This window comes from Uranotaenia lowii, chromosome 2 (genome assembly GCF_029784155.1).
Source record: "Uranotaenia lowii strain MFRU-FL chromosome 2, ASM2978415v1, whole genome shotgun sequence".
Taxonomy (NCBI): domain Eukaryota; kingdom Metazoa; phylum Arthropoda; class Insecta; order Diptera; family Culicidae; genus Uranotaenia; species Uranotaenia lowii.
The window spans coordinates 22,466,015-22,488,595 of record NC_073692.1 but is presented as its reverse complement, the minus strand read 5'-3'; the positions used below and the strand labels follow the sequence as shown (position 1 = coordinate 22,488,595).

Below are 22,581 nucleotides of genomic sequence, written 5' to 3'. Positions count from 1 at the left end.
TGAATAATGTTTTGATAGCCTTTTCCATTTTCCTTGAGAGGCTTATTTTCCTAATTTTAAATTCTTTAAACCGTTTTGACTTAAGGAAACCAAGATTCAGTTATGGAACTTCCATTAAAATTGCATTGATACGCTAATATTTTACCCAAAAAGAAAATATAAACCAAAAGCTTTTTTGCTCACAAATCAAAATTACGGATGGTAAAGCGCTGATGTGGTCTAGTGGATAGGCTGGCACGAGTCTGGTAACCCAGGCGTACTGGGTACGATTCCCGGTATCGGCAAAAAAAAACTTTTGGGTTCGAATCCCATAAGTTGCCGACAGGTAAGATGTGTTTGATTGTATAAATAACTATATGCACTAAATATTTCAGAGAGGTTAATTTGAAGAGACTTTTGCAAGCGGAGTGGATTGCCAACCATTGTAGGTCTCTGAAGGTTGGATGCCTTCTCTCGACGAACCATCGGCCGTGGAAGCCATAGAAGCAATTTCAAGGCCAAGCCACACAGACATAGGCTGGACCTTGCTACCGATACCATACATACATACATACATACAAATCAAAATTACGGATGGTTTTTAATAAAATTATGAATTGATTACAAACCTTTACTTGGAAGTTTTAGCTATTTTTTTTTAATTGCCAGACGTATTTCAAATCTTTTCAATTGAATTCTTCTTATTTCTAAAAACACACCCTTGGATCTGGAACTAAAGCTGGAGGAGAAAAAATGATTGAATATTTAGCCTTAACGCCATAGTATTTAAATTTTCATCAATACCCCAATTCTTGACACTACAAAATAATATTTGAAATTTGAAGTCCTGTGCTAGAGTTTAATATATCGAATTTTCAAAAAAAAAACTTTTTCCCTTATGTTTTATCGCAGAACCTATCATATTTATTTTATGTTATATCTAAGGAGTCAATGTATGATTTTTTTTTATAGAACACGAGTGCCCTAATCTAGTTTACAAAGTTTTTTCACACTGTCTCATTTGAAATGGTTAAATTTTTGTATTTACAGTTCATTTTTTAAAACTTCTATAGTCAAAAAGAACAAGATTTACCAGGGAAAAAAAGGTAAACACGGAGATCGATAGATCAAAGATTATAATTAATTCGAACATGTAGTTCAGGTTTACCGCAGCTAACACATCCGTCACTGGATCTTTAGATGGTTTACCTCGGTCCGAAGTTAATCCAACAAATTCGCTCAGGCGATAAGATGGTCTTCACACGACCACACTATCAATGCTTGATGTCATGATTCCTTGATGTCGAAGTAACCCTTGAAAAGATGAAACAAAAAAATACATGATAAGACAGGATAAATCATGAGATAACAATGCAAATTCATATAAAAGAAAACCCTTTTTAATATGAGTCTAACAAAAACATTGCAAAACGAAATTTAAAAAATATAATAAGTGAACACTACAACATATATTCCCACATAACAAGACATGTGTTTTAAACAACAAAGGAACCTTATTTTCAAAAATGATATATAAGAAGGATATTATATGACACATCTACGGGCACGGGCACTCGTCTTGAGTTCGTCGTTAGCTATCGCTATCGTAAGGGACCTCTCAAGGGACTTTCCTCACTCGAACTCTTTGGCATTATCTGGTTTCCACAATTGGCGATCCTTTCAGGAACCGATTTTTGGATCAAAATTGAGTTACAAAATTTTAAACATTGTCAATTCTTGTTATGACATTAACAAATGAAATTAATAACAACCAAGCCTTAGAGTGACAGTAGGTTCAAATAATGCATATCATTCGCTACATTGAATTGCGAGCTGGAAGAACTGCTCCTGTGAGCATTCTTTTCTGCGTCGAATCGCGTGCTGCGCCAAATTCCGAGCTAAATTTGCTGCGCCAAAGTGCGGAAGTTTTGCAACTGCGAACAAATTATACTTGCGAGCTAGCTAAGCTGCGCTTAGTAGAATGCCTAAGGGCTGTTCTGAGATGCGAACTAATTGTGCTGCGCCTGCGAGCTGTGAGCTGCGTCTTAGCGAGCTATGTGCTGTGCCCAAATTCGAGATATGTGCTGCGCCATATGCGAGCCAAAAGGGCTGCGTTTGAATGTGAGCTGGGCAATTGCCTGATTGCGAGCTATGTGCTGCGCAAAAAGCTTGCTACGCCAGAATGAGAGCTGTGTGATGCGTCTGAATGCGTGCACCTAGTTAATGCGATGCTGTAAGTGCTGTGAGCTAAATGCACCAAATGCAAAGTGATTGTGCGGCGAAATAAAGCGATGTAAGTTGATAACGAATTTTTGCTACTTCTCCTGAATGCGAATTTAATTATGTTTCGTCTGCTTGGTAAAAAAACACTTAAAGTGTGTTGCGCAATACGAGAGCTTTTGCTAATTGTTCAGATTTATATTTGTGGAATACGCTGGTTCTATGCAACCTTAATTTACTGCGCCACGTGCTATTTTCCAGATTGAAAAACATACTACAGATTTTCTGTGACTGCAATTTAGCTTTATTGATCAAGCACTAGTAGTTTTTACCAGTGGTTGTATTTGGATGAGAATGAATTGATCAACCTTCTCTCGCTCAACGCTTTACTCGGAAGTAAAGGTTGCTTTGATGCAGCGAAAACGACAAAACCGATGATGCATACGCTCTCAACATGGCCCGCCTTCACGAAGCAATATACCTACATTCGAGGCAGCGAATCCAAAAAAAACAAACGAATGGCTCTCACTCATCTCCTGTTACATTCTTGAGGGAACCGAATTCAAAAGGCCTGGATCGAATGAATACCCGAGGTTTTTCTGCTATTGCTATTATTGCACAGCAACCGCACGCAAGCAGCTAGTGTTTTCGTTTCTTTTTCCTCCCCCCTCCTTGCTTCATACGTTGCGGGCCTATGCAGTGCAATAAGTTCGGTTGTTGTCGTTGTTGCCTCAACCTTTGCGGCGAGGTTGAAGATGTTCTCCTCAACGACAGCTATCGGCTTGAGTCCATCAAATTCAATAACGTAAATGAGTATGTGTGCCTCGTCTTCTTCATGCATCATGTAGTAACAGAATGTTGAGAGAATTCGTTCGGGCAGCAAACGAATAGTGTCTCTCAGAGCAGATCCTCCTCATGGGGGGAAGTTTGAATGAATGTATATGTATCGTCTCCTGTATTGCTATGCGAGGCCTCAAAGCGTGTATTTTGAGAGCCTCTGATGAGAAAATTGGTGAGGATTTCAATCACTGGTTTTTACGCAATCAAGCAGAAATTGTTGCCCAGCAACGCGAGTTTAACGTATGATTTGCGAACGTTGCCCAAATTAGCGGCCTAGAAATATCGAAAATCTATTAAGGATCTGTTAACCCTTCATTTCATGATTTTTTATTTTTTCTCGAAAAAATTCTCAATAGTGCGCAATGATGGATACATGAAGGGAAAAACAAGGAAAAAATATTATTTTCACATATTTCGGTTATTTAGCAAAAATATTAATTGTTGCATATTTGCAACAGCATGAAACGGTTACACCTTTTTTTCTTCACACTTGACAACTCGAAATAAATGCTTATTCCTAATTTCTTTTGCACTAATCATAGTTTTCGCACAGGAACTTCGCAAATGTAGATTTCTGGACACCGGAAAGTTAAGAATTTATCTGGGAGTAATTATGTATGTTGGTTTTCCACCATGGGTGCACGGATTCACCGCAGTTTCTGCCTAAGTATGTGCTCTCATGCATTCTGGGACCGACCCCATGGCTTCGTATGTAGTATGGAAGTACGAGTCAATCAGGTTACTTAGAGGTATTCCGGCATCCGTGCATGTACCTGGCCAGCTGGCAGCTGGTTAAACATTCATATAATCAGTTATAAGAGGAAACACATCTTACCTGTCGGCTTCTTATGGGATTCGAACCCAAAAGTTGTCTCGCCGATACCGGGAATCGAACCCAGTCTGGCACATCGGAACCAGACTCGCACCAGCTTATCCACTAGACTACAAAGACTCTCGAGAAATTAGCTAGGAGTAGTTATGCGATAATATACCACCTACTGAGGAAATTATTTCTTACGTTTGCTTGAAGGTGCTAAAAAAACGAACACACACATATAGGATCTCAGTGAAACTTCATGTTTCTTTGAAGAGATCTAATTTACTTAACTCTAAGGCGTACATCTTTCAAGGATTTTATGGCTAGCATCTTACCAACAGACCACGGAAAGAGCACTATATGTGTCGTGATCGGGATTCGATCTCATGGACTCTGGCTTAGATGGCTGGAACGCTATCCTCTAGGCCACGACCGGCGGCAAAATGGAGAGCTTCTTACCTATACAACTTTTCTGAACATAACCTTGAACAAATCAACACATATCAATTCCGAAAACGTATTTAAATTGGTTCTGATGAAGATTCTTAATCTTAAATCATACCATAACTATATGCCAGTTTTAATAAACAAACTTGATATTGAAGAGCAAAGTCTCAATTTAGTTTTGAAGGAATGATCCAATTACAAATTACATTAAACTATTAAATATCATTTGTTGGCAAAATTAAAAGAACAATAAAGATTTCTTCGGAATGAGCATTAGAATTTGGAATTTGGAATTAGAATTCAAACTTGAAATCAGTTTAAGAATAAAAAAGAAATAAAAATAAAACTAAATTCGAGAACAAAAAGTTTCAATTTAAAATCAACTTCCAGAGCTTCCAGGAAAAGGTTGAATAGTATAAATAAAGAGCATTTTTCGTCGATTGATAATAAGAAACGGCTCATACTTTAGTAAAAAATAATGAGCATTGTAATTTTCAATCAAATCATTCCTTCATCTCTAAGAGAAAAAAAAGCAAAACAATACTTCAAACCTCGGTTATCGAATGTTGGCAGATAGTACTGAATTTTCAAGTGGAAAATAAAAAAGCGTATTCGTTGTTTGTTTTTAGATTTTTAAACTCTCTGGATAAAGCCCCGTACTTGAGTTTGAATCACGTTGAATAATATAGAACTTTTGAAAATTGGTGTATGCTTATTTTGCAAGTTGTGAAGGCATTCGACATTTTTTTTTATTCAAAATATGTATTTGTTATACCAATGAGCCGCGGAAAAAAAAATCAAAATAATGTGTTTTACATACGCTGAATTACAAATCCTAAATAAGTTAATTATTCGGACCCGTCCTAGTTTAAAGTTTGATAAATTTTGAACTTTTTATAATATTTTTCTAGTTTTGATAACGGTTTAGAGCAAAACTTTTATTTTTTTCACCTCGGGGGCCCTCTTTATTCAGGGGGGGGGGGCAATTTCTCTCATCCCCCCCCCTCTTAATACGGCCTGAACATGATAATAAATCATTTATAACGAAAACATTGTCATCGGGAAACAAATACACTGTTTAACGATGCAAGTTTCGAAAACACACTATGGAACCCATATAACTACCTAGGGTACTACCGTTGCATGGTGTTGCATATTTGCAACAGTTATTGAAAACCCATTATATCAGAGAAAAAACAAAAAAAAAATCTCAAATTTTGTTTATTATGTAAATTACTTTAGTGGGAATACGAAAATATTTTTTTGAGTCGAAAAAAAATTCTCAATATGAATTACACTAGGCCAAAAATTTGAAAAATTAGGCTTTTTCCACATTCCATATTTTTCAGATTCAAGTGGGTTTTTTTGGTTCCTATAAACACTAAAAATATTTTTTTTTTAATTGAACGTGATCTTGAAATTATAAATATTATTCCCATCGAAAAAAAAATTTACTTTTTAGCTAAATGTGAAGTTTAGAACAGTTTTAATTAATTGTTGCATATTTGTAACTTTATGAAACGAAGGGTTAAGAAAATAACTTGCAAAGCCAGATTTCAAAGTTATATAAAAGTGAGTGTTTTGCTTTTTGGAGAGAATATTTAAATCGATGCATTCCTGTAAAATGCCTTAAAGAAAATTGTTTCTTAAATGCCTCAATTAAATCATGGTTGTTAATGTTGTGTTAGGGCGACAATATATGCCAACTAAAAACTGTTAATTTGTGAATTATTGTACATAACTTTTGAACTGAATCGATCAAATTTTAAGAGCACTGGCAACTCTAAACGCCTGGTTTCCATTGTGTCGTATAGTTAAAGTGTAATTATTCTAGTTAGAAGACTCAAGCAGTGGTTGTCATTCAATTTGAATTATCAATGCAACATAGAAATCTCATCAATCGCATGTTTGAGCGGAAAACCCTATGCTCGGAAACCATTGAGAATGGGTATAAAATACCTATCTAATTCATGTTTTTCTGCATATTTTTGGAGACGAGGGTGAATGTGTGGTATCCACAGCGTCGAACAGTAAAATTTGATTTCTACTCGTTGAGCCCTTTCACTCAATACCCATATTGTGTGGGTTTCATACGATTTTCAGCCATTTACAATATTTTGAAGTTAAGCGGAACCCACCATCTCCAATAGAGTACCCCAAATGACCAGAATTTTGAAAAAGTTATACGCTGCAGGCTAAAATTGATCCTAGGCCTAGTACAAGATCTCATGCCAGATTTAGGCCAGATCGGATCACGGGAAGGGGTCGCTCAACGAGCCTGAAGTTTGTATGGGATTTTGAGACATTTTGTTCGGGAGAAACATAAAAATCCAGTTTTTCATCAATAACTTTGATTACCGTCGCTGTGCGCTGGTTTGAAATTAGGCAACACAGATAACACTGAAGCATTTCTGTAGGGTTTCAATAAAGTGGTGACGTGAATTTTGATTCATTTCTCGAACCCTGATATTCATATACATATTTTGTATGAAGATTTAGCTCTTCTAGCTTTTCAAAATTTGCAATCTGCAATCATTCATGGGTTCATGACCACACAACTGATTAGGAACAGGAGAGATAATGATTTAATTAAACCTTTCTCTCAGTGGAAGAACGCCTGCCAAAACCTCGAGACTTATAGTACGTGTTGAGAGCATACAAGCCAATGCTATTCGAAGACATCGATATTAAATACGCGTAAAATAATATATTTTTGGGCAGCTGATTGGAATCAAAATCTGTCGTACTCCATCACTGATAGAAAAGTTGTTCGATACAACTAGATCAGATCTTCGGGATAGGCTCCCAACAAGGAGCCGGTAATTGAACGGAGAAAATTGGTAATATTTTTCTTTCGATTACTCCATGCGAGATCTTCAGGTGCACTTGGAATCAAACCAAATCCCAAGATGCTCAAAACACCTCGATTGAGTGATCGTTCTGCCAAGGAGTTGGAGTTTTGGTTGAGCTGGTCTACATATGTTTCTTAGAGAAAACCACCAAATCTGTTTTCTCTGGGGAGAACTTAATCCCAAGTCCAAAAGCCTAGGATGACAATCTGTCTAAAGTAACTTGTAAAGGCCTGTGCTGATGAGACTCTGTAAATCCTATTACAGAAAATACGCCGTCATCTGCAAATTGTCTTAGAGTGCAGCCTGCAGATAGGCAATTGTTGATACCACTTACATAAAAGTTATACAGAATAGGACTAAAGTATGAACCTTGAGGCAGGCCCATGTATGAAGTCCTTCTAATTGCAATTTGCATTTTGTCTGGCAACACTTCTATTGAAAATGCATCAAAAGCCTTCTTTATGTCAAGAAACACTGAAACCATTCGCTTACGTTTTGCATATGCCATTTGTATCTCTTGAAACAGCAAACCAAGACAATCGTTCGTTCCTTTGCCCCTACTATACTGCCGCTCATAGCAAGTCCGTCCCATTTGCGTTTTTGTTGAAATGAGAAAAACGGCATTGAAAAATCGTTAAAAGTCCTTCGATAATTCGGCACTTGTATAAGTTTTTAATCAAAGTAATCAACAGAATCTGTCTCTGCTATGGCTAATAAAAGGTTTTCGCTTTAAAATGATAATTTTTTTGTTTTGATTCTGTTGAAAATCATTTGCTGGGCCCTTATGGCTGTGGGACCGACTTGCTATGATTTATGCCATATGGGACCGACTTGCGATCATTCGTTCAATGGGACAAATTTACTTGAGGTTTTTTTCAATGTTCATCAGAACAAAGTACTAACAACAAAGTTTTCTCTTGATACTACAGATAAAATTAAAGTGTTTCCAGCGATAAACTGAAAAATGATGAAAATGCAAATGGGACGGACTTGCTATGAGCGGCAGTATACCAAAATTGAGTATCTAAAAGGTGGCCAATTGTCCAAACTAAACAAGGTAATTTTCTCCATCAACTTCCGTATACAAGACAACATCGCTATAGGTCGGTAGAAATTGAAATCAAACGCAGGGTTTCCGGGCTTTTGTATAGGTATAGTATAACTCTCACTTATCTCAAATCTTCCAATAAACCGTACTTAATTTATTTAACAGTCTATAAAATCTTCGAAGTTATTCCGGATAACGGTACGCTGCTGGTTTACACGGATCTACTACTGATTACTAGGCATGAGTATAAAACTATGGCCAGAAGGCTGTTGACCAAATAAAAATCATCTAGTCAAACACCCTCGGATACAAAATAAATGCTCAGAAGTGCAATTTAATACACTTACTAAAAAATCTTGACTATTTTCTCATGATTAAGATACAATAATAGACAGAAATATTTAAAACAATTTAAAAAAGAGTTTTTTCAAAGCATTTAATAGCTCAATAAAACAAAGACTTCGCTTTCCATCCACAATAGAGCTCACTCATCAATATTCAGCGGCCTTACAAATTAACTTAATTAATTCTGCCTGGTGCAAATTTGTAATCAACGAGAGATTCTTCTTGGTGGTGATAGAACATTGACACTTTTTTGGTTGTTGTGATGTTACCCTCTCCAAATCGCTGACAAATGCTCAACAATTGTTGCCAGCCATTTTCCTAGAGCGGGTGGGAGACAATTTTTTATCAGCATAATTAATTGACAATTTGTCGCTCTGTTGCTCGAGTCTGGCAAGTTCTCGATTCGGTGTGGGAATTTTTTTCCTTATTGGTGTTGTTATTCGGTTGTTTCGGTTTTGGCATGTGTTGTTTATGTATGATTGTTTTTCGCTTATCCTCCTATGTCAACCCAGTCTGGGAGTTGTTTTGACGATGTGTTTGTTTTTTGGCCCTGAGGTCAGATTTCAAGAGTGCCAGCCCAGAGAGGGCGGGATAAATCTCATCAACCGAGTGTGGTTTAAATTGATGTCACCACCAAAGCAAATTATTTGGTTATCCATCCCGAGGGGAGCTTATTAATTGCATTCGATGCTAATGGAAAATGGTGGTAAACTTCATTCATACTAAAAGCAGTACCGAGCTATGATGTTAAGTTTGTATCATGAAAAACAAAAATCATTGAAAACAAATGAATTTATTTCAACAAATTTTATAATCCCTTGAATAAACAAAAAAAAATAAAAAAGAAATCGTAATGTGTTTCAATAAGCAGCGATTTAGAAATAAAATTCACAAAAATGAAAAAAATCAAAAAAAGGCAAAAAAATCCAAAAGACAAAAAAGACAAAAATAGCAAAATGACAAAAATGACAAAAATGACAAAAATGACAAAAATGACAAAAATGACAAAAATGACAAAAATGACAAAAATGACAAAAATGACAAAAATGACAAAAATGACAAAAATGACAAAAATGACAAAAATGACAAAAATGACAAAAATGACAAAAATGACAAAAATGACAAAAATGACAAAAATGACAAAAATGACAAAAATGACAAAAATGACAAAATTGACAAAAATGACAAAAATGACAAAAATGACAAAAATGACAAAAATGACAAAAATGACAAAAATGACAAAAATGACAAAAATGACAAAAATGACAAAAATGACCAAAATGACAAAAATGACAAAAATGACAAAAATGACAAAAATGACAAAAATGACAAAAATGACAAAAATGACAAAAATGACAAACATGACAAAAATGACAAAAATGACAAAAAAGACAAAAATGACAAAAATGACAAAAATGACAAAAATGACAAAAATGACAAAAATGACAAAAATGGCAAAAATGACAAAAATGACAAAAATGACAAAAATGACAAAAATGACAAAAATGACAAAAATGACAAAAATGACAAAAATGACAAAAATGACAAAAATGACAAAAATGACAAAAATGACAAAAATGACAAAAATGACAAAAATGACAAAAATGACAAAAATGACAAAAATGACAAAAATGACAAAAATGACAAAAATGACAAAAATGACAAAAATGACAAAAATGACAAAAATGACAAAAATGACAAAAATGACAAAAATGACAAAAATGACAAAAATGACAAAAATGACAAAAATGACAAAAAAGACAAAAAAGACAAAAATGACAAAAATGACAAAAATGACAAAAATGACAAAAATGACAAAAATGACAAAAATGACAAAAATGACAAAAATGACAAAAATGACAAAAATGACAAAAATGACAAAAATGACAAAAATGACAAAAATGACAAAAATGACAAAAATGACAAAAATGACAAAAATGACAAAAATGACAAAAATGACAAAAATGACAAAAATGACAAAAATGACAAAAATGACAAAAATGACAAAAATGACAAAAATGACAAAAATGACAAAAATGACAAAAATGACAAAAATGACAAAAATGACAAAAATGACAAAAATGACAAAAATGACAAAAATGACAAAAATGACAAAAATGACAAAAATGACAAAAATGACAAAAATGACAAAAATGACAAAAATGACAAAAATGACAAAAATGACAAAAATGACAAAAATGACAAAAATGACAAAAATGACAAAAATGACAAAAATGACAAAAATGACAAAAATGACAAAAAATGACACAAAAATGACAAAAATGACACAAAAATGACACAAAAATGACACAAAAATGACACAAAAATGACACAAAAATGACACAAAAATGACACAAAAATGACACAAAAATGACACAAAAATGACACAAAAATGACACAAAAATGACACAAAAATGACACAAAAATGACACAAAAATGAAACAAAAATGACACAAAAATGACACAAAAATGACACAAAAATGACACAAAAGAGACACAAAAATGACACAAAAATGACACAAAAATGACACAAAAATGACACAAAAATGACACAAAAATGACACAAAAATGACACAAAAATGACACAAAAATGACACAAAAGTGACACAAAAATGACACAAAAATGACACAAAAATGACACAAAAATGACACAAAAATGACACAAAAATGACACAAAAATTACACAAAAATGACACTAAAATGACACTAAAATGACACAAAAATAACACAAAATGACAAAAATGAAAAAAATGACAAAAATGTCAAAAATGACAAAAATGTCAAAAATGACACAGAAATGACAAAAAAGTTGATACAAAATTTTGACAAAAATTTTACAAATATTCCACGAAAATGGCACAAAAATGACAAGAGATTGACGCGAAAATAACACAAAAAACACAAAAGTGACACAAACATTGCAAAAAAGAACTCAAAAATGACACAAGAAAAAACAAAAAAAAACGCAAAAATTATACCAAAATAATACAAAAATGACACAAAAATGACACAAAAATGACACATAAATGGCATAAAAATGACACAAAAATGACACAAAAATGGAACATAAATTACACAAGAATAAAATAAAAATGACACAAAAATTTCTCAGAAATGTTTCAAAAATGTCTCAAAACGGCACAAAAATAGCAAAAATTGAATAAAAATGGCACAAAATTTGCAAAAAAAATCACACAAACATGAAAATGAAACAACACAAAAGTTATAGAAAAACGACTAAAATTGGCAAAAATATCAAAACTGAAAAACAGAACAGAACAAATTTGAAACGAAATGAACAAAATTTTTAAAGTAGCTAATTGTTGCTTAGCTGGTATAAAAAACCTACACTCATGGCCCAAAATAACATAAAATGACAAAAAGAATTTTTCAGTTAATTAAGGGCAAAACTTTCTTATCTTTAAAAATCCTAGTTCAATTTTATCTGAACACGAATTGAAAACGAACTTTGTAAAGTATTTATAGAATCAGCGTTCCCAAATTACAACCGATCCTTCCAGTCCATTTCACAGCTAACGATACAATACGATGTTGTCTGTTGTATTTTCCCGAACCCGTCAAATCAAACCTAGATCGAGAAAAAAAGAAACGAAACAGACTCCGATGCTTCGTTGAAAATTTAATCAAATTGTTTCTTTTCAACTTGGCAGATGTCGGAATGGAACCGAACGTTAGGAATTCGGTATTGTTGATTTTTTTTCTGGTGTCGGTTCCACTTCCGGTCCCTTTTTCGTCCCGAAAAAGGCCATCTGAAGTTAGAATCCAAAAAAAAATGGCGCACTTCAATCAATTTGATGGTTCCTTCATGGCGATGAGGGCGATGATGGAAATCTATTCACAGCGATGACGATTGATTGGTTTCGATTTATGTTATGACTCTTTATTTTGGTGTTATTTATGCTGCGTAGATGTGTTGAGTCATCTTTTTTTTTATTGAAAACTTGTATATAATCATTACATTGGAACACTACAATACCAACACTGTTTATGATGTAACTTAATTAATAAGTTTTAATTGTTTAGGTTAAATTTTCCCCAAACTATCTTCTATCTCTCAAGTTTTCCCTTCGATGTTGTGAATTGAATTTAGTTGATCGTTTTTATATCTGTTGTAACAGTTAGGTGATAATTGTCCGAAGTACCAGTTATTACGTAAATGTCACCACCAAATGTCCCAGCACGACTGTTCGCCGTCCCAATTCCCTAGTCCTGGTAAAACTAGTTAGTAAGCCAGACGATAAAATGCTATCAAATTTTCACCTTGTACCAGAAAGCATACGAACGTTCTCTTCTTCTATTTTTTTTTCTGTTCTTGCTCCATCCATACTTCGCTGGATCTTCTCAACTCTTGCTTCCCATTATGCTGACCACGGGCCAAAATCATCCTTCCAAACTGGTGAACGCGCGACAAACCACCCACTTTCATTCAACTCGCAATACATACATATGTGGGTCGACATGCCGCAATTGAACGAAAATCAATTTGCCTCCGGGCGTCTCACCGACTCATACCTCGGGCAGATTGTATCGGTGTCCTGCCCATTCGGATCTTCCGCCTGCGCCTCCCCCGCCGCCTCCACCCAACGTTGGCCTTATCGATGGACCACCGAGGTTTGTGCCACCTACTCTGTACTGTTGTATTAAACCCGTATCTATCGATGTTGTGTGCTTAATGTTTTGCAAAGGGTTGAACGATACCATCTGGGTTCGGATTCAAAAATCACCAAAGAAATTACATTTCAATTTCATATTTTCCATTATCAAACAACTCATAGCTGATGATGTCAGCTGCTGCAACTCACAAAGCTCATCATATAATTTATGGACAATTTGCACGGTAGAGATCGTAGAAAGTCGTGAATCTTCTTCAGGCCAGAAAGGAAAAAGGATTTTTCACAGTTGGGCCGAATCGAATCCATTTAAGGAGGACGTGCCATTATTGGAGTCAAATTTAAAGAGGTTTTCTGCATAATTGTGATGGATTTAACAACTCACAGCTATGCTAAAACACTTGAAAACTAGTTTACAAGCTGGAAGACCCAAAAAACTTGTTATAATAGCAATTTGACCCCTGTCGAAAATAGGCCCTACTCAATTCCTAAGAGACTTATTTTGGACCACTCAACATAAACTGGTTATTAAACTTGCTGTTAAATGTTCATGAACATAATAAGACGTTTTACAACGATATGAAAATAACTATGTACAATATTTCAATCGCTTATTATAAATAAAATTTAGAATTTTGGCATTATTTTATTAAATAAACTCGCTAAAGCCATGAAATGTTCATTTTATGTTACAATGTTACAGCTTAAAGAAGCTTAAAAACAGGAAAAAAGGGACATGCCCCAAATTTTTATGAAGTCATTATTTTTAATGCTTCATGAAAAATTATTGACAGTTCGGTCTAAAAGATACACCCACTCATCAACCCGAGGAAAAAAATATGCCTAGTTAGATAGAAGATGTAATTAAAACCCCGTCTTAAGGAGGGGTTGGGAAAAAACGACAACAAATCGGCAAATATGAAACGACTTTAATTTTTGTATCAGTTAAAATATCTCAGATAATTGTAGATCAATTTTAACAAAAAAAGTACATTAAACTAGATCTATGAGATTGCCTTAATATGTTTCAAAACTCAGGAAAAAATGTTGAATTGGGTTTAATAACAAGCGAAAAAGTACAAAATATATAGTTTTTCAGCCCGTGTGGTTATGCAATTTATGAAAAAAAAAACTATTGGAAAATTAACTCCAACGATATATTTTTCGAAAAACTAAATTTGTTTTAAAGATAATATTGAACTTTTGTGAATTATTCAGCGAAAACAATTTGGCTTTTAGATGGTTGAAAAGGTCGCATAGCTCTCGCACTTTCTAATCTTTTTTGAATTTGTGTATTCTACAGAACTGAAGCTAAACCAAACCCATTAAGGTTTTGGAAGTCAAATGCTTCAATTGATGCGCGGAGTTGATGTAGTCAGATAATTTTAACTTATCATTGACTCGCCTGAAGGAGATTTGCATTCTAAAAATTGATCCTAGAGATAAGCAAACTGGCCAGTATTTAACAGTGCAGAACAGATTTCGTCGAGATTGCAGTGTGCTGTCGGAATTTTCAAAATATTTGAAACACACTATTAAGAGTAAGATTTTTTCTATTTTTAATCTGTTATTAACGAAAATTACTGTTTGAAACATAAGAAGTTGCAGAAAAAACATATGATTATAGTTAAAAATATTCAACAAACAAATGTTCCTAAATAGCGGCTGGGAAAAAGTAAAAAAAAAGTTAGTTCATGGATGAATTAACGTGAACAAACAAAACTTGACTACAAGAATAAGAAAGGAAAAGATGAACTGAATTTTTCATAAAATTGCGCATCAATCGCTGTCGTAAATATAGCAATATCTTAAAAAATACTTATTTAGGGAAATTATTTTGTCGGCTTTATCGGTGAAATTTTATATCTTTGAAAAAGAATATTTAAGAATTGAAAGATTATAGCTGGAAAGAAGATTAGAATAAGATGAAAGATGTTGAAATTGAGCGGAAGGGTAATTTTAATTTGAAAATCTTTCCATCACATTGAGGAACAAAACGATGAAATGTGATGAAAAGTTTTTCGAATTAAAATTACTCTTCCGCTCAATTTCAACATCTTTCACCTTATTCTAATCCTCTATTCGCCTATAAACTTTCAATTCTTAAAAATTCTTTCTCAAAGGATATAAAATTTCACCGATAAAACCGATAAAATAAGGCTGGAACAAATATCAATTTCTTCTTTTGTCAACCCCCTCCCCCCCCCCCCCCCTTTCGAAATTTCCAAAAAAAACCCGAAGGGGGAAATAATTAAAGTTTTAAGGAATTCATGTAAATTTGAAAATAATTCCAATATCTGAAAGATTACAAGACCAAAAAACAAATTTAAGAAAATGGGAGTTATTTCACCTTTTGTTTTCTAGATTTGATTGAATTATTCGATAAAAAATTACTTGATTTATAGGTTTTGTGCAACGATATAGTATGCAATTTTGATGCATACAAGCTTCCATGCAATTTATTCCAATTTATTTGTTTTCACATTTTTTTTTTCAAAAAAAATTTTAATCACTCGGAGAAGCGCACCAACCTCCAATTCCCATTTCTCGCATAGTTGAAATCATTTCTTGAAACTTCCACACAAGCTAGTTTACCCTATTAACTAAACATTTATTGAATTGCAACAAAAATTGCATCATTTGAGCAAAATTAATATGTTCCTTAAATTATTATTTGTTATTAAAAAAAAAAACTTTTAGAAAGTGGTCAACTTCGATTTTCTTTGAGACGCGCTTATGTTTTGATGCTATATCGTGTTCATCAGAAATCTGATGTTACAGGTGTATATGTTTCGTTCAACCTATGGTGGAATTAAACTATTTTATTGGATGTTTTATTATAGCTTATTGAATTAGCTTTAAAGACGTTATGTTAGCTTTAAAGTAGATGTGCTAAAGCATAGAATGTGCTTTGGCTTATAAAGTAGCTTAAGGAAATAGTCTTAAGGGGGGGGGGGGGGGGGTAGGGTCTAACACTTTAAAAAAATCGACTTTTTTATTTTTTTGTGTCAAATTTTCAAGTCAATTGGAGCAAAACTGTAGATATTATAGGCCTTTATCTCCTCCTATCTAATACTGCAACAAAGCAAGAGCAGAAACTTCAAACGCGTTTTTCTCGAAAGCACATTTTTAAAGTCCGTGGACATCGTCATTTGAAAACTACTTATCCGATTCTTTTCAAATTTGGAACATATTTTCTACATATAAAATACCAGACCCCAACGTTTTTATTTTTTGTTTTTTTTTTACTTTGGGAAGATTTTACAGGTGAAAAATGGCGGATTTTTTCGTGAAAAATCGTATTTTTTACTTCAAACAGCCACAAAAATTTCATTAAAAAAATTTTAATTTAAATAAAAACGTTGGGGTCCAGAAAAACATCTACTAAAAATATTTTGCTCTGATTTTTTGACTTCAGATGATTCTGTGCTAAGATACAGTGTCCACCGCAAATCCTGTTTTCTAAAAGGCATCCTAGAAAATGCTCCGTCACCGGCTCATTTTTCAATATTTTTCTACGAAAAAATTACTAAATGTTCTTTTAACAATGCTTTGTATAATGCAAAAAATTTGAATACATTTGTTTGAACGATAGTTCTAGGAAAAAATCGTGAAAATGGTGTTTTTTTATACCCGTTAGACCCTACCCCCCCCTTAAGTGAGCTGTGAAGGTTGGCATAGAACTTAAATAGTTACTTGGGAGGCTTGATCAAGGTTGCCAAAACCACAGAATAATCTAAAATATCACAGAATTCTGAGCAAATTTTCATTACAGAATCCATGTCACAAAACCCAGAATTTTAAAATATCCACAGATTTCACAGAATTTTTTAAATTTAAAATGGTTTCCAAATTTACCATTTTTCTTGCCAATATAAAATTTAAATTTCTAACCTTAAATTTAAAAAGCATGATCAGATTTCTAATGTTAATTTATTTTTCCCTACTAAAATGTTTAAAAGACCCAATATGTCATGATTTGTCAATGAAATTGAAGATTATAGCCTCACAGAAAACCATCACAGAATTTTAAGGTAAAAACACAGAAAGTCAGATTTTTTTTTCTTAAAAAACACAAAATTTTTTTCGGCAACCTTGGGCCTAAACTTCATTTCTAGAAGGTAGAAAATTTGTCTATCGCACAGTGGTAAAAAATGTGAAAAACGTGATCGTTGCTTACAACTTTTTTGTTTTACATTTCATCTTCTACGTGTCTTCGCAGAAATTTAACAGTAGAAAGAGCTCTATGAGAAAATGTTATGATTTTTTATTTATCCCCTATAAGTGAGATAAAAATACTTCTAAATCGTAGGTCAACCTCTTTGCTGTCTACCACAAACTTATTTAAAATTCAAATTTGTGAAACTTCGTCTGGAACAGTCTTTTATACAGTAAAAAATGAAAACCTTCTAAAATAAGCTTTTTTATCATAACTTTTCTCTGGAAATTTTAAAGTCTTCAAAATATTCTACAAAGTTGTTCAGATAATTCAAAAACATATTTTTGTTCAACATTGTTAGCATGTAAAATGTAAGCTTCTTGAGTTATATTAAATTTATAGTCGAGGTTTATTCTATAAAAATCTGTAAAAATAATGTGTATCCACTTGTATCCAAGCGAGAAACATCTGTTTCGCTTTGCCATGTTTGTCAGAAAAACGATGATTTCTAAGTATCAACAGTGCATTCCAGATAACACATTGTGCTCTTCTTCTTCGTTGAATGCGCTGTTTTACATAGAAAAACAAACAAACATGGCAAAGCAAACAAAATGTATCTCGCTTGGATACTAAAGGATACACACGATTTTTACAGTGTTGTGATCAACGGTGATTAATTTGCATATAAAACGAACTGTCGAAAATGGCCGACTGTTCATTTAATTGAGACTGAAATAGCACTTATTTTATCCTTTTCTCAATATAACTCTGAACACTTACATTTTGCATACTTGCAAAGTTGATGTATTTTCATTATCTAAACAACTTTGTAGAATGTTTTGAAGATTTTAAAATAATAAGAAAAAAGTTATTATAAATAATCTGATGTTTAAATGTTATTTTCGTATTTTACACTTTATCTCAAAATTTGAATGTTTTAGAAACTTGACGTTCAAGACAAAGTTTCATAAATATGCACTTCAAATAAGCTTTTGGAAGACAGCAAAATGATTGGACCTACAGTTTAAAAGTTAGATTTTTCTTATCTCACATGTAGAAGGGTTAGTAAAAAAAAATCATAACATTTTCTCATAGAATTCATTCTACTGTAAAATTTCCCCGAAGACACCTAGAAGATAAAATGTTAAACAAAAAAGTTATAAGCATCGATAACGTTTGGCACATTTTTTACCACTGTGAACCGGTAAAATAAACAAAATACGGTAGTCAAATCGCGCGCCAAATATTTGGACCGCTAGTAAGGAGATAGGGTGAGTGCTCCTACTTTGGACCTAGAGCCTATTTTAGTCCTAGAATGCCGAAAATTGAAAATAATTAATTTTGCTGGCATAAAATCAAGATATTCCTATGCACACAATGAACTCTTATTCTTCCTGAACCCTACCATACCGTTTTTTGCCATTAAAAATCTTTCTGATAAAATTTTCAACGTTTTTAAAAATGTATCTCTTTATCAGTGGTAAATCAGACAGTTCATTTAGTGGGGCACGTATTGAGAAATTAGAGTGTTTAAGGAAAAATCACGTTTTTTTACTTTACAAGCCAAAGTTTAAAGGGAAATTACTTTCACTGTGAAGAATATGAACCATACTACCCATTTTTCCAAAAATTCATGAAAATCAATGGAAAACTCGGAAAATTTGCAAAGGGTCTCAATATAGGAAACTTTCGACTTTGATGTTCCATGTTTAGACCTGACATCACCAAATCTTTGTATCAAAACCAACAAATCAACAATGTAGCGAATTTTTAATTGGGGCATAATTCAGAACCAATATTGAATATTTCCAACATTTTTGCCAGATTTACGCAAATAAACTATAAGTAAGTAAACACAATAAAGTTTCAGCTATCGTTTTGCTGATAGAGCTGACGGGGAATAAAAATGTTTGTGATATTCATAACAGAAATTTTAGTTTTTTGAATTTTAAAAAGCTGTAATAAATTTTTTTATAGTAATTGATTTAAGTTTACATTTACAATAAATTTGTTTATTTATTTTCGAAAAATCAAACTTTTTATAGGAGTTTTAGTTCTAGTTCCAATTAAAGGAACCGGTCCAGTACCAAAATAGGAACAAATTCCCGTCCATTCGTGAGAAAATCTTGATTATTTAAAAACCACCGCTTAATGGGTCCAAAGTAGGGCAACTAACCCTATTAATTCTCATCCGCATTAGATTTCATTACCATAATCAGCACTTGTGGTGTCAATTTGACACCACAAGCTCAAATCGTTATAACTTTTGGCGTTTTAGACCGATTTAAACAAAACTTACATCAAAAGAAACCTTGTAATATCAGTAAAATATGTTCAGAACATTATATACAGCTAAAGTTACAAGTTTTCTCGTTATTCAGCATGAAAGAAAAAAAATCCGAAAAAACATGCCTCACGAAAACTGCTGTAGTTCATATATTACACGTCCAAAAAAATATTTGCCTTATGCATATGAAAGCTGAAGTTAATGTCTACATCATGAAGACAAGAAATATTTTTATTTTTTTTTTTAATGTAATGGTCACAAAAAGTTCAAAAAAGTGGTCTAAAAAACCTACTTTTCATTCGATTGCTAGTAAATACTGTTTGAGCGATGGTAGAGTTTTAGAAAAAATATTACAACAAACTTTATTAAAATTCTAACATTTTGCTGTCTTTAGATTTTTGATGCAACAAAAATTGCAATTACTGGAATTTTTCAAAGTTCACTACTTTGCGCAATTTTTTTACAAATTGAAATTTCATCTGTTTTCGTGGTCCACCGTCAGGTTGTACCCGGATTTTCAGTGCTTTTACTTTGTTTGGACCAATCAAAAGTATATTCATTGGAAAGCTAATTTAATCTTCATTCTAGTGAGGTGCAACAAATTACGCTGTGAGATTTCACAAAAATATGAAAATTATAAACGTAAAATCATTCCTGAATTTCTAGAACTACAAGCACCGCGTCCAGCAAAACGTGTTTGTTTGCTCTCCGAGTAGGTACGGTGGGTGGTGATTTGGGCAGAGAGCGAAGCCGACAGACGAAGAAATGCACGACACGCATCGTTTGCGCAAAGTAGTGAACTTTGAAAAATTCCAGTAATTGCAATTTTTGTTGCATCAAAAATCTTAGGACAGAAAAATGTTGGAATTTTAATAGATTTTGTAGTCATATTTTTTCTAAAACTCTACCATCGCTCAAACAGTATTTACTAGCAACCGAATGAAAAGTAGGTTTTTTAGGCCACTTTTTTGAACTTTTTGTGACCATTACATTAAAAAAAAAAAAATAAAAAATATTTCTTGTCTTCATGATGTAGGCATTAACTTCAGCTTTCATATGCATAAGGCAAATATTTTTTTGGACGTGTAACATATGAACTACAGCAGTTTTCGTGAGGCATGTTTTTTCGGATTTTTTTTCTTTCATGCTGAATAACGAGAAAACTTGTAACTTAAGCTGTATATAATGTTCTAAACATATTTTACTGACATTACAAGGTTTCTATTGATATAAGTTTTATATGAAGTTCATTATAATTCAAACGACTTAAATAGATTTTACTTCTGTGGTGTCAAAATGACACCAAAAGTCGGAAAAGGGAGTTTTTTTGTCCAGGTTTCCAGGGTTCGTCTATAAAAAAAGTAAAGATGCAATATTGAAGAACTTTTGAATTCATTTAGGGTCCCCGAGGAAATTTTTGTATTATGAAGCTTCTGAAAAAAGTTACAAGCCTTCAAACTTGCAATGGTGTCAAAATGACACCCTAATGCGGATGAGGGTTAAAATAAAAATATTATATTTGTCAGCAAAACGAACTTTTTCGTTCACAAGACGAAGGTCGCCTGTATTTTCCGGAATTAATCAAGAAAAGTAAAAAATGAAAAAAATTATGTCAAGTATTTGAAAAGGCAGACGATCCATGGAAGTTGCAAATCAGTTAATGTTTCATAACGATGGACACGATGAATGGCGAAATATACAAAGAAGACTGCCTTCAAATACGACCGTTTTCCCTTCGTAACACTTGAAAAGGTCCAACAGAGTATATACCCAATTCTGGGTTGGATCTGGAATCGCGCCAATACGCAAAAACTGTGGTGGAGTGCAAATTTAATATTTTATTAAGGTAGTGCCGAAAGCTCTATTGGATTTTTTTTTGCGACTTCACAAAAATGAATGTATCGAAAATTGATACGCGAATGGCAGAAATTTCAATAAAAACACGTTTTAGAACAAAAATTTGGTTATGTTCTACGGCCTCTTTTTCACTATGTTATGAAATTGTTTGGTCCTTCAAGATTGCATTATGTTTTTTTTTCTCATTTCATTAATGAATGCAATGTTATCTTGATGCTAAAACGTGCAAAAATGAAGATAAAATCACCTTTAAAAAAGGTTTTGTTGGTAGTTTTTTAGTGGTCAACCGATTGTCATGATTTTTATCCAACCGCTTTACCATATTCAATTCTTCTGGAGAACAATTAACATCAATTAATGGTGCACACAGAATGTTCAAAATCGGGAATTTTCTAGCCTGTCAAAGAACAGCTGACTTCTCTTCTTCTTTTTCTTATTCTACTCGCCGATCCTTCTTTATCAAGACTCGGAACTGCCTTATCAACTAGCTTCAATTATTTCAATTTTTTTTTGTTAATTTGTCCAGACAAATGTTCACACCTTCTACTTGAAATTATTAAAATGAGTGAGACTGTAAAATATAGAGTGATGAACAGAACGAGTTGCAATAGTTTACCAAATTTTTCTTTTAAAAATTTCAACTAGGTCCAGTTATTGTATCTGCCTTCATTCAGAGGACGGCAGAAATGAACCCTAAATTAAAGCTTGAAAGAGGGCTCAAAAAGCTATCCAAAACAAGTGAGGGTGGAAAAGCAATTTGCCATAATGTCAAACAACATAAAAGTAGTCACTATCAACGACAAGGGGCTCTACTTTTATGTTTCGTTTACTCCTTCTGCTATTTCTCACTTTCTCAGCTTTCCACCGGATGAAGACGAAGGTCGTCATTGTCCATCTCTCCTAGCATAATAGTATAGTAAGGGAAAAGCTCCACAAACTGACAAGTGCCTCAAGTGAATCTCACAAAGCTCCAAAGTCCGTCGAATGTGATTGTGGGGCGGAGTTTTTGCTTCGAGCGAAGGGTTGAGGGATTGCGTTGATTGGATTGGGGATTTGTCTGGTGAAGAGAGCCGGTAATTAAGTAAAATGGAGACAATGA

The 22,581-nt window shown here is 33.3% G+C and overlaps 1 protein-coding gene across 1 annotated transcript in view; it reads left to right on the top strand.

The window, feature by feature from the left end:
* LOC129741151 (uncharacterized) overlaps positions 1 to 22,581 on the top strand; it is a 380,499-nt gene that overhangs the window by 290,418 nt on the left and 67,500 nt on the right. The window contains exon 9 of the mRNA XM_055732859.1: positions 13,091 to 13,180. Within this exon, the coding sequence (XP_055588834.1) occupies positions 13,091 to 13,180 (90 nt within the window). The remainder of the gene's footprint in view (positions 1 to 13,090; positions 13,181 to 22,581) is intronic.